General features: G+C 44.1%; 1 protein-coding gene across 2 annotated transcripts in view; it reads left to right on the top strand.

Annotated features, from left to right (window-relative positions):
* Window positions 1-709: 709 nt before the first annotated feature.
* JMJD1C (jumonji domain containing 1C) overlaps window positions 710-12,810 on the top strand; it is a 178,627-nt gene continuing 166,526 nt past the window's right edge. For both annotated transcript variants that reach the window (XM_025202589.1, XM_014519329.2), the window contains exons 1-3: window positions 710-752; window positions 2,015-2,100; window positions 7,278-7,442. In XM_025202589.1, coding sequence (XP_025058374.1) covers window positions 2,059-2,100; window positions 7,278-7,442 — 207 coding nt within the window. In that variant the 5' untranslated portion in view covers window positions 710-752; window positions 2,015-2,058. The remainder of the gene's footprint in view (window positions 753-2,014; window positions 2,101-7,277; window positions 7,443-12,810) is intronic.

Here is a 12,810-nt window from a genome sequence, read left to right as displayed (position 1 = left end):
GGTATTGTAATTGAAGCGTGTATCTGCGTTTTACTTGAAAATCTTCTATAGTTTATAATCTCATAATTTACATTTTTAATATGTGGTTTATTTGAGGTTTTGTAACAGTAGTATAATCCATACGTATCTCAGTATGCAGCAACAAATTATTAAAAGTCTAATAGAATGTAGAAGTTGTTTGAGCATTGTTTTTAAACAATACTTAAGTACTTGTTTATGATTTTTTTTAAGCAAATAAAACTGGCAGGTATGTTTCATTTTGTTTCTTTTTTTTTTTTACAAAGTTTTGAGTTACTTCTTAACACTTACGCTTGAAATATACAACACTATGCACTATAGTTGTAAACAGCACAAATTATGAGATGAAAAAATTGAGATTAATTTGGGGTGCTCACTATGACCCACTGTCCTTGAAATCAATGGCTTAATCTCCTGCTGATTTCAGGGTTTAAGTTCAGCTGTTGTAAACTGTGTCTAATAAGGGACAGCTTTCTAAAACATTGATATCTGCTTAACTGCTGACAAAAATGTTTCAATCACTGTGCAAAAGCAAGTAATTTTTATTAAATTAGGAAAATGAAGAGAACTGTATTTGAGATGAAGGAATTTAATAAAATAGTATAGAAGTATAAAGCTTCTTCCTTTGTTTCCTTTTTGCTTCCTCATTTAGGTATGAAAAGAAAACCATTCTCTAAATGCCAACCAGTTGAGGTGATGAATCATTTTAAACTACTGTGATAGAAAACTTGTAGGTAAATCTGGTACAGAAATATATTTAGTAGTTCTTTCGTGTGGCATCAGATACCAACTTGCAAATCTGAGCCACTGTCTGCTCAATGTGTGGATTCCATCTGCCCTGTCTGGGCATTTATAAAGATTGCAGCTTTCGATCAAGTGCTGTGCTGTTTGTTGGACATCGCATTCACACAGGGGGCTGTCCAAGATGTTTATCTAGTGAAGTGTTCTTTTAAAGTAGGGTTAATATGAATGGGGGGGCAGGAACATGCCTGCACCCCTGCCCCTCATTCCCAAGGCACAGCCCCCACGTCCCTGCTGATAACCCTCATTCCCAACAAAAAGCCCCCTGGTCCTGCCTGTGCCCTACACTCCCGACTCAGTCCCCCACCCCCCTGCTGCCCCTCACTCGCAAGCTACAGTCCCAGCAGCCCTGCTGGTGCCTCTCACTCCTGCTGGAAGGGAAGGCACCTCTCCATTTCCCTGCCCTGCTGCAACCCTGATGCCAGCAGGCACCCACCCCACTCATGCATACACATGTGCCCGCACACCCCCTCCCCCCACAGTCCCCAAGCCCTGGCCTTACCTGCCTGCAACTGCTGAGGCTTACAAGCAGATGCACGTGATACCCAGACCTCCAATTGTCCTTCCCCTGCTCTCTGCAGCCCAAGCAGCTCCTTGCTGGGGCAACCCGGGAAATGCCAGGAAAAACTTCAGTGCTGAGCAGAGGCAGAGCAAAATCCCAGACATTTGTTGATATTTAAAAAAAAAAAAAAAAACTTCTCAGACATAAATGGGCGGACCCAAAAAGAGGACATGTCCAGAAAAACCGGGACGTATGGTAACCCTATTTAAAGCATCCGTATCCAGATCTCAGTCCGTTAAGCTTGATGCACACTTCTCTGTTAGTCATGCCCAATGGGGGACTCATTTGGTGTTGGTATAAAACACTGTAGGAATAGATCTGGCCCTTCCCAGCGGTTGGTTTACTCTGTTACTGCCTGTAGATTGGGTTTGGCATCCCCACTCTCTTCCAGGAGCTTGTGGGCTTCATGTACAAATAGCTTACAATTTTTTAAGCCTCTTCAATCTCCATCCGTTCAGGTCTTCAGTTAACAGTTGATGCAGCAGGTGATTTTTGTCATCTCTTGTCTTCTTTGCTAGTAATGATCTTAAGGTCTGTCTTCTTATGTTTTTGTTGTTTGTATCTGGGTTGCTTGGGACTATTGACACACAGTAAATCCAGAGCAGATTCTTAATAACTCAGTTTCTGCAACAGGTAACCAGGTAGATGAGCAAAGCTGTACAGTTGCTGCACTACTGATGAGTTACGAGCAGCATCCTGCCATCACCAGCGGTTTTAAAGTGAGTAATGATGGCCTACATTTTTTCCAGGATTTAAAGTAGAGTTGCTAGAAGGTAATGGTTCTGTTTCATGACAGCTTAAAAGGCTGCAGCATTTTGTTTTGTCCTATTCCGTCATCAGACATAATGGTCAGGTTTTTTATGTGGGTCTTTATTAGAGCAGAAGTGACCAGGGAGCCGCATGGATCACAGAAATCTCTGTGATGAAAACTTTCTCAAGATTGCCACACCCTGGAATATTCTGGTTTAGAAACATGTTTTGAAGAAAATAGTTTGTCTAACTAACTGTATTTAAAAAAAAAAGTTTATTTGCAGTCTTGCTTTAATTGTCTAGGTATGGGGAAGAATTGAATTCTACCTCCTGTTGAAATGAATATGGTAATAAGTTGAAAAAGTGACCAAGTTAAAGCTAACTGTGTTTAGAAAATGTTCTTAATGGGAACTTCTCCTTGTATCCAAGTTTCCAGATCCAGTCTAATGGATCTTCATCCTTGACTGTTACAAAGAAGTAGAATGGAACTCTATCACTGGTTCAGGAAGGAAATCTCATTATTCTGAAGACCTTCTGAATTTGCTGTCTTTGCCCACAAAGCACGCTGGAATTGCAGAGTTCCCTGCTAGAGTTTGATCATTAAATAAAAGCAAAAGAATAGAAATACTCAGTTTGGCATTTCATAGAGATCCTGGTTTGGCTCTAGGTTTTATTTTGCTGCATCAGCTCTGCTGTGTTGTCCTTCCTCGGCTTGATGAGTTGACTTTTCAGACATGGTAGACCAACCTCGAAGGAAAATGGGAAGTTAGTTTCTGGTGAGCTTGTTTCATTACTTTGGAAGAGCATGTGGCTATATTTTTCTGTGTTGCTGTGATATCAAAAAGCTCCATGAGAATTCATTAAAGTCCTGACTTTCCATGGCTAAATCTGTGCTGTACTGACTCTTCAGTTCAAAGTGGATTTAAATATCACTGATAGCCATGGTTAGTTGCCACTCTGCAGGGAAACGTTTGTTTGGTAGAAAGCTGCCAAAAGCATTGCCATAGGGTAGATATATTAATACTAGAGAAGGAATATTTTGGAGTAGGGCTATGTACCAAATGCAGTTCTCCGTTATTAGAAATGTGCCACTGCAGATCAGAGTTATACACTGTGGTTAAGCAGCTTAGCATCATGAAGCCAAAATAGCTCCTTGATAAATCCTCTCTATCTACCATATCTGAATTCTGCTCATGTGTGGTGCAGAATTTGCACTTAAAACTTTAGAGGTAGTAGACATGTAGTTTACCCATAAATAGTAACTTGGCTACTATTCCAGAAAATGCCATCTGCTTTAAGGTGATAGATTCCAAAATGTTTAAGTCTGGGGTACTTTTTCTTTCTTTTCCAATTAATGTATTCCTATTCCCAGAGGGTATAGATGTATTAGCTTTGATCTTTCATTTCTTTTATCTTGCACATTCTGTAGAGCAAGGGTGTCCAGTTTTTAATAGTAGGGGGCTGCACACCCTGTGGGCTGCAGACACTTGGGACGTGCTTCAGGGGTGACCCTCATGGGGTTCCACATCCTTTCCACAGGCAGTTTGGGCTCTGCTCCATCCTGAAGATCCTGAACAGCACAAGTCCCTCCCTGCCCCTCACCACCATACTGCCCCCAGAAGTTAAGGTAGGAACTAGAGCCCCTGGCTATCACAGCAGCAGGAGGAATGGAAGGAGTGGTGGCCAGATGAAAGCCCACGGGTGTCATATTAAAGTGTCATATTAAAGTGTCATGGGCCATCAGTTGGACAACCCTGCTGTAGAGGCTTAGAGTAGATGTGGTTGTTTTTTGGTATTTGTTGTTTCCCTCCTCCCCTTCCCCAAGTATAGACTGGTCGAGGTCAAATTATAGTGACCCGCCCAAGAATAGTTTAATGTACTCTATTTATTTGCATACCACACATACCTTTTTCCACCAAATCAGCCCCCGCAGCATTGTGGTGCATGCCTTAAATAAGGAAGCCGTTTTTTCTTTGCTGGAAAAGAAGCAAGCCTGGAGACACTGTGCTTGCCATGCAGCTGGCAAGGTATTTGCTGCTTGCGTCTGGCTTTGCATGCTGAAGGGGTGCAGTCCTGTGTCAACCATCTCACAGCCACAGCTATTGGCTGAGCACTAAAGATTGTTCCTGAAGCAGCAAGTTAGTAAGTTACTGGTAGTATCTTGATGAGGCTTGTGGTGTAGAAACAATACTTTATTTGCAAGAGCTTCATATAAAGAGTTATTTCCAGAACAGCAGTGCAAATCCTGTTCCTGCCCTTTCAAGGTCTGGGGCCTAACTTTGTATGACAAAGTCCTGAGAGCATAAAATGTCCAGGAAGTGTGGCATCCTAGGAGACCTTCTGGAATTGTAGGGCAGAGCAAATAAGTTTATGAACAAGCTGGGTAAGTGGGGACAATGTGGGCTGGATGCTGAAATATGGGATAGAATGTAGTGGGAGCAAGTTGGCAGCGTTGCATAAGGTAAAGTGGGGAGTATAAGATGAGAGAGAGGATTAGTGATGACAATATGGAATGAGCAAGAGAGTTGATTCAGGACTGAAGATCAAACAAGAAGGGGTGAGGGGAAGTGAAGTGGCAAGCAAAGAGGGCAGTGGGTCGTTATCAGTTTGGGAGATAAAGTTGCTGTGGATAAAAGTGGGATTTTGTGAAGGGAAGGATAACCAGCTGCCACAGTATGAGGGAGAGTGAATAGGAGAAAGATACAGGATGCCTGCCAAAGGATTTGGAAACATCTGAAGCCCCAGGTGGGGTGGAGGATGTTTGCTGGTAGTAGGGCCACTTATGGTTCTTGACTGACTCACGGATTTGGAGTTGATTTGGCAGATTTGGCTTGGAACACGAAAAATTATCTTAAAAAAAAAAAAAAAAGAAGAAGAAGAAAGATGCAGGGGGGAGGGAATGTAGTAAGAGAGTTTTGAGCAGGAGGAGAAGTAAGTGGAATGGGTGGTGAAGATGTTGAAGAAGGCCAAATGGAAGAAGATATGCCAGGGTCCCTCCCTTTCTGTTTATGCATAATGAAGGAGAGCAGCAATGATAGGCTACAATAAGAAAAAAGAACTGGGAGGTAGTCCAGGTAGGGAATTCAGGTTTCGGTAACTCATAGGATAGTTCTGGTGATTTTTGAGATTGAGCAGACATTTTGAAAGGAAGAGGGGATGGAGTAAGGGTGAAGGCAAAGAATAGAAAAGGTGGGAACTGAAGAAGAACATGTGTTGCAGGAGCTGTTCTTATAGGTAAAAAAAAAAAATAAAAAAAAAAAAAAAAAAAAAAATTGAAGCAGGATGTGCAAGGTAGGATACGAACTATCAGAGAGGACTGAAGGGAAAAGTGTATGTTTATTAACTACTAACTTACAAGGGGGGGGGTGTACATCACACACACACACACACACACACACACACACACACACACACACACACACACACACACACACACACACACACACACACACACACACACACACACACACACACACTCAATCACACAAAATCAATCAATCAACCTTAAGTGTTGCTCTCAACCTCCCTGCCCACTTGTTATCTTGTAGCTCTCACCACATCTGCATGCAGCCTGCTTTCTGTTTTCTAGGACTCTTGAAGACCAGTCTTGTCTCCTTTTGTGCTTGTCTATAAATATGAGCAGCAGAGATAGGTGGTGAGGTGCAGAGGGCAGAAAGGCAGGAACAGGAAATTGTTGCTAGTGAGCTTCCTGAGTTTGCAACCTCCAGTGCCCAGATGAGTTCCAAATATACTCCAGGAACAGGGGAGACTGGGAGGCCAGTTTGATCTCAGATCTTGATGTTCAAGAGTTCTACATCAGGCTGTTCTGCCCCTGGGGGTCAAACGGGAGGTTTTTGCTGTATATAGTTGGTAGATTTGGACTTGGGGGTTAGTAAAAAGTCTGTTCTTAAATATCAGCATAGACACATTCTAATACAAAATGTCTAGATAGAAAATAACTTTACAGTCATAAAATGAACTCAAGTTAAAAAAGACAAAATTCTGCCAGAAAAGAGAAGTTAAGTTTGCAGTAGCAGTGAGGAGAAGAAATTCTAGTTCCAGAAATCACTCACTGTACTTCTGCAGGGTGTAGCTGAGGGGTGGGAGCTGCGAAAGAAATAAAGCCTGTTTCCTTTCAAAGGTTTGTATAATTATTATTGTTCTCAAATAATCAGAACGTCAGACATTTTCTCTTTGTGGCAGCATTTGAAAAAGTTATTAAGCTTTTATCATAATTCAGCAAAGTGAACTGCATTGATTACACTGGTATATTTTTAAACTATAACTATATTTAAAAATATATTCTTTAATGCATTACAGCATATAAAATATTTGCACTTTTCAGAGAGTTGCTAGGTTGTGTGGGGAATGAGAGACTATTTTATGAGAAGCTACTAAAAGCTCAGCTTGTTCAGCCTAACGAGCTGAAGACAGAAGGAGTGTGATCACACTCTCTAAATATAATCTGGGAAGAAAAGCTATTTAAGCTAATGGACAACATTGGCACAAGAACAAATGGGTGTAAGCTGGCTGTGAATGAATGTCAGCTGGAAATTAGAATAAGGTTTCCTTATCATTAGAGAAGAGAGGCTGTAAAACAGCCTTACAATAGGGGTAGTAATGGCAAGAAACCCAATTGGCTTTAGGATGGAGCATAATCAGTTTATCAAAGGGTTCCATAGTTTAATTCCGTGCAATAGCAAGGCACTCTTACTTTGTTCCAAATGATTTTGCTTGATGTCTAAACAATGATTGTTATATTAATCGTTTGAGCTATGGATGAAAAGATAGAGAGCGCGTGTGTGTGTATGTACGCAAATTGGCAATTTTTTTACATTTTTGCAAATTTACTATGTTGTAAGCTTGATTCACTGGTTGGTATTTGTTTCTCTTAAGTCATGTTTTTGTTTTTGTGTCAAAAACACAGGTATATTTGACACTTTTGCCAAATGAAATGCCAGGAAAGGTTTCTTCTACTGCTGCCTGGGGCTCCTAGCAGTGTCATCTATTTATTTCATTGTACCCAAATATAAATTTGTATAACTTAAATTATTTAACTTCAGAATTTATATATTTCAAAATGTGATTGTGTATATTTATAGCTGTACATGTTAATATTTTTTGTCTTGTGGTTTCATTTTTCCAGGTATATGTGGAATTTGATGACCTTGAATGGGAAAAACGCGAGTGGATTAAAGTGTATGAAGATTTTGCAACCTTCTTGGTGGAATACCAGCTGGTCTGGGCAAAAAGAAAGGACCCAAGCCAGACTCAGGGATCAAAGATCAAACAAATTCAATGGCCTGCACTGGTAAGACATTTGAATAGTAGCATTTATCAAGCTGTTTTAACCTGTATAACACAGAATGCTACTAGGAAGTTGTCTTATTTCACTTCAGTTACTTTGAAGTTGGTGGTTGATTTCCTCACCCCAAACTCTTTTCAGTTTTGAGGCTCATCAAGCCCATGTTGAAAGGAGTGATATTTGATGTTAGTCACTCAACTTATTTTTACGTGTTTTTGACTATGATAAAGCTAGACTCTTCATTCAGATAATTTAAATAAAACTAATAGCATGTTTCACAGTCAAAGCCTGTTAGCAGCATGCTGTAGTGCTACACGGAGGATTAGAGTTCTTAGGTAAAAACTTGTACTCCAGACTTTGAGACACAAGTGGGATTGGGAGAGACTGTCATTTCCCCCAGGGAGGTAGCAGCAGAGCTAGGAATTTGCATAAAAGTCTAGAGCAGTGGTCTCCAAACTTTTGAAAGTGAAGATCACTTTTTGAAGTAAAGGGCAATCCAGGATCTACTGCACTCTCTTCCCACCCTCCAGACTGACCTGCAGATTGAGGCCCCTACAGTAAGGCAGCGAGTAGGGCAGGGGCATGGGCAGGGTGAGTGGGGCCCAGGCCGGGCCGGGAGAGGGTTGGAGCCCAGGTGGCTTGTCCAGGCAAGGAGAGCTTCTGCCGCTGCATGCATCCTGGTGGAGGCCTGGGAGGACACGTGCCCCACCCCGATCTTTGCGCAGGGTGAGGCAGCTGCTGTTGCGCACTGGGCTTTGCACAAAGCCTTGGGACACAAAGCCTCAGGGTGCAAAGCCCAGCACGCAGCGGCAGCCACCTTGCCCCAGACACAGATCCGGGGGGGGGGGGGAGCTGGCATGTGCCCTCCGGGCCTCTGCTGGGGTGCATGTAGTGGTGGGAGCCCCCACCATGTGCCTAGATGAGCTGCCCAGGCTCGGACCTTCCTTCAGCCCAGCCAGAGTCCTGGTGGTAGGGGGCGTGGAGAGGGATTGTCCCACTCACCCAGCCCAGCCCAAGCAGCAGGGGGCACAGCTCAGCCCAGCCATGTGTGTCCTGCTGCTCCTACATCCTGCTGCTCCTGGACTGTGTCCCGCCACTCACTATTGTGGAGCCTCTGATGGTCAATCTCAGCCTTGGGGGTTAGCCCCCCCAGACTGAGATCAACTGTCAGGGGCTCCTCAATCGACCGGTTGGTGACCACTGGTCTAGAGAGATGGTGAATGCACAAAGTTTCAATGTACAGGCAACCCCTGCTTAACGCGGTTTCAGTTAGCGCTATTTTGCTATAGCGCTCATTTAGAATTGATACCCGATTCCGCTGAGCGCTCAGCCAGTTTCGCTATAGCACTCAGTGGAATTGGAGTTTCGGCAGGCAGAGAGAAGTGGCGGTGGTGGCAGCGAGTGGAAGGTGAGTGGGTGGGCAGGCATGAGGGCCCAGGGCAGGATGGCAGAAGCACGGGCCCAGGCTGGCACCTGGTGCCGGAGCAGGCGGGGGGGGTAGAGACAAGTGGCTGCAAAAGAGTCAAGGAGCGCAGGACCCAAGCCACTGGCTGGGGCGAGGGCCAGCAGGGGCCTGCACCCAGGGTGGGGGGCAGGATCATGGGGCCTGCTCTGGTGTGTGGGGCCCGTATCAGGGCCAGTGGAAGTCTGCACTCAGAGCAGGGTGGCAGGAGCACTGGTGCTTGGGCTGGAGCAGGCAGGGAGGTTGGGAGAAACAGTAGCAACAAAGGGAAGTAGCATGAGGCTCACACCAGTGCCTGGCGGCAGGGGCCGGTTCCCGGGATGGGACGGCAGTAGTGCCAGTACCCAGGCTGGCAAGTGGGGCCAGAGGGGCTGGCAGGCAGGTGAGGGGGATGGGGAGAAGCGGCAGGAGTGACAAGCGTTAAGGGGGAGCTGGGCATGAGCATGGGACCCATGTCAATGCCCAGGGCCAGGACTGGCGGGGGCCCAGAGCGGGGCAACTGGAGCACAGGCCTAGGTTGGTATGTGGGGCTGGAGCACTGGCAGGTGGGTGGGGGTGTGGGGAGAGGCAGTGGCAGGGCAGGCAGTAACCAATTAATCTCTATTTACATTCATTTCTATGGGGAAATGGGTTTTGCTTAGCACTCAGTTTTTCTGGAACCAATTAAGAGCACTAAGTGGGGGTTGCCTGTATTCATCCTCATGCCTTTGCCTCTGGAATGATGCCTAGATGCTGAAGCAGCTGAGAAACTAAGAGAAATATTCTCCCTGTTTAGTAGGAAACTACAGCTTTTGCTGACAGACCCTCAGGGTTAATCAGATTCTGATGAGATCATCTGCAAAGGAATAGACTTAGATCCCTTTCTTGCTGCAGAAGACTTCAACTAGTGGAATACAAAAGGAGAACTGCAACAAATCTGTCAATGTGATGAAGTCATGTAGATGCTTGTTTAGTCGTGATTGATTTTAGTGTCTTCAACTGGAGCTTTTTTTTGCTATTGAAAATTGGTAGTTTTGACTTGTCTTGATAAAGCTATGGTTTTCTTTTTTTTTTTCTGGTTTTGGCCATTATCTTGTATATCTAGTCACAGACTTGTCCCCTCATGCCTTTCTCCACAATAGATATCCTGAGTTGTCTTTTTTGATTTAGTTCTCTGACTGTAGCGTTCATTGGACCACAAAGAGTGTCCAGCTTAGCAAGTTCTGGAAAATGTCATTTGTGAAAGTGGCACAGGAATTGTTCATGATGGACTGGTTGGTCTGGTTCTTTGTTCAGGCTAAGATGGCTCAAGGTTGCAAAAAAAATGACAATGAGTCTCTGAGTGCAGGGTTGTCCTGCTGCTGCTGCTGCAGCTTTGGGAGAATTCTGTTTCTCAACAAAACAGGCCATTGAATGGGACTTGTACTTTTTCAGGCATTAGGTTTTTTTGGTAAAACTGGATGTTTCTTTGGGTGAAGCAAGTTTCTATTTGTTTCTTAGAATGCACACCTTCTTAATATGTCTCTGAGTGCTTGCATTTACAGTAAACTCTGATTTGCCACTTTAAGGAGAATGCAGATAATGGCATGTTATTGAATGGCAGGGTTGGGGGATGGGAGTGAAGTGATGCTGCTGGGGAATCGGAACAAAGCTAGTTTAAGCAATAGTGGCAAATTAACTAGAGTTTTTTGTGTTCAGCTTCCTCACAGCTCTGAACACATCCATCTTGCTGTGTATTTACTTGAATCTAAGGCTAGCCCCCACCCCCAACATAGGGGAGGAAAGGTGGCTGCTGCAGCTCTAGTCCTAATGTAGGCTGAGGGCCAGAGCTCCAGCAGCCTCCTGCCCTCTTTGCCTTCCCCACCTCCTCCCCCCCAGCCCCACTTGCCCTCTGCAGCTTGTGCGCCTTCCCCCTTACTGTCAGATGCCCCTCAGCTGCGGCTTGGCCCATGGAGCTTGTGGAAGTGGTGTCCCGTGCCTGGCCAGTCAGCAGCACTTATACTGCCACGTGGCCAGCGGGGACTGCACTTCTACATGCTGTAGTGCTATGTTCCAGGAGGGAACAGAGCTTGAGCAGCTTTTGACAACAAGGGGTGGGGAGGGGAAGAGGCAAAGACTGGGGAGTGGGGGAAAAGGGCAGACATTTTCGAGTAAAGGGCAGAGGCTATGGGGAGCTAGGGGGTAGGGTGTGCCAGTGGCAGGGCAGACAGAAAGGCTGAAAGGGGAAGAAGTAGAGGGGGCAGAGGGCAAGGGGGCCACCTGATCCCCCGCTCCCCCTTTTCCTATTATAGTCGTGAGGGGGAGGGGGCACAAATTTAAGAAAACCCTCCAATAATTAGATTCTATACTGGAAAATTATAAATTTTCTATATATAGAATCTAATTATTGGGGTGTTAACTTAATATTGGAGTAAATCGAGTATTTTGCTTTCATTCTATCCCAAGTACTTTAGGGAGCTTCCCTGTCCTTTTATGGGACTTTACAAGGCTATTTCTCTTTGAACTCTGCCTTTGATTTGAGGGAGGGATGGTAACATTCATGGTGACTTCCTTAATCATGTATGCAGGCCTGATCCTGAAGGGAGCAGATGCTTAGAATTGAGTCCCAGACTCAGGCTTGTTGAGAGAGACTGCTTCATGCAGTGGGTGATATAATGGCTTGTTTTAATCCATTGCTGTTGTAGTACCAATGGCATGTATCTGCAGCCTATCCCAAGGTTGCCATTTGTTCAAGCCAAGCAGGCTACTACTACCCACTCCCCTGCTATATTGTGGTGAGGTGCAGCAATAGCATGGTTTTGCACGCTGATATAAGAGTAATATAAATTATATCAATAAGAATGTTTAAGATACTGGGTGAGCTAAGGAAGAGGTTTAGGGGATGAACTTTTTGTTCTTCTTAGCACACCTTTTCACCCACAGTACTAGGAAAAAGTGCCTCTTCAATAATAATTCTGGTTAAGGAGCTAAAACAGCTAAAACAGTGGGTGCTACTGTTTCTGGCATGCACACCACAAGCTTCTTGAGTGTCACTCCAATCCCCATTCACTAGAGGCTGTATGGGCCACTTGTGATGCACGTGCTGTGGGTTGGCCAACACTGTTCTAAAGAGTTCACTAAATGGGCTAGATCTTCTATCCAGAGCTGCCTTAAATCCAGATTTGAAGGACTTTGTAAATGTTAGAGAAATTTTGATAAATTTAGATTGAGTGCCACCATTACAAACAAAAACTTTTTGTCTGTCACTTGCATAGCTTTGAAGGAAAAGAACTTGTGGCTGCATAATAGGCCTGTGATCACCTAGCCTTAAGTCAGGAGTGAGAAGGGAAACATCCAGCGGAATGTTTGTCGACATTGGGTCAAGAAAAATGTTCCTTTTGCTCATATACTTAAACTTCCTCTTTTGATAACATGTCAACACCCTTATGCAGTAGAACAGAAGCCTGACACGAGACCAGAGTAGGGCCTGCTGCCTATATCTTGATGCAGACAAGACACTAAAGTTAGGATTGGGAAAACAGTGGGAAGATGAGAGTGAAATTTTTATAAATAAAGGAATGTCAGCTGTTCTGTAAATAAAGCTCTGAATCTGGGATTGTTATATTCAGTGCTATGTCTGAATGACCAAATATTTATGCTTGGTTTATTTTTAGTTATAAGCACAGCTTTTTTCTGAATCACTTTCTCACATACATTTAAAACACTGCAGAGTCCAATGCCCTAATGTTAAATACCAGAAGTAAGACTGCCTGTACAATTTTAGTTTAGCTTCCTACAGGCTTGTGCATTATTGTATAATCTTTAAAAACATTGTATGCATTTCCTTTAGGACCCTGTCCTATTTGTATTAGAGATTCATCATCTTGTTTACTTACTCTTAATCAGCATGGCCTCATTCCTTATTTGCTGCACACTGCTGAAGCATAGCTCTGA

This window comes from Alligator sinensis, unplaced genomic scaffold (genome assembly GCF_000455745.1).
Source record: "Alligator sinensis unplaced genomic scaffold, ASM45574v1 scaffold674_1, whole genome shotgun sequence".
NCBI lineage: Eukaryota > Metazoa > Chordata > Crocodylia > Alligatoridae > Alligator > Alligator sinensis.
Note: the sequence above shows the minus strand (reverse complement) of the source record. Positions and strands in the feature narration are given on the sequence as shown.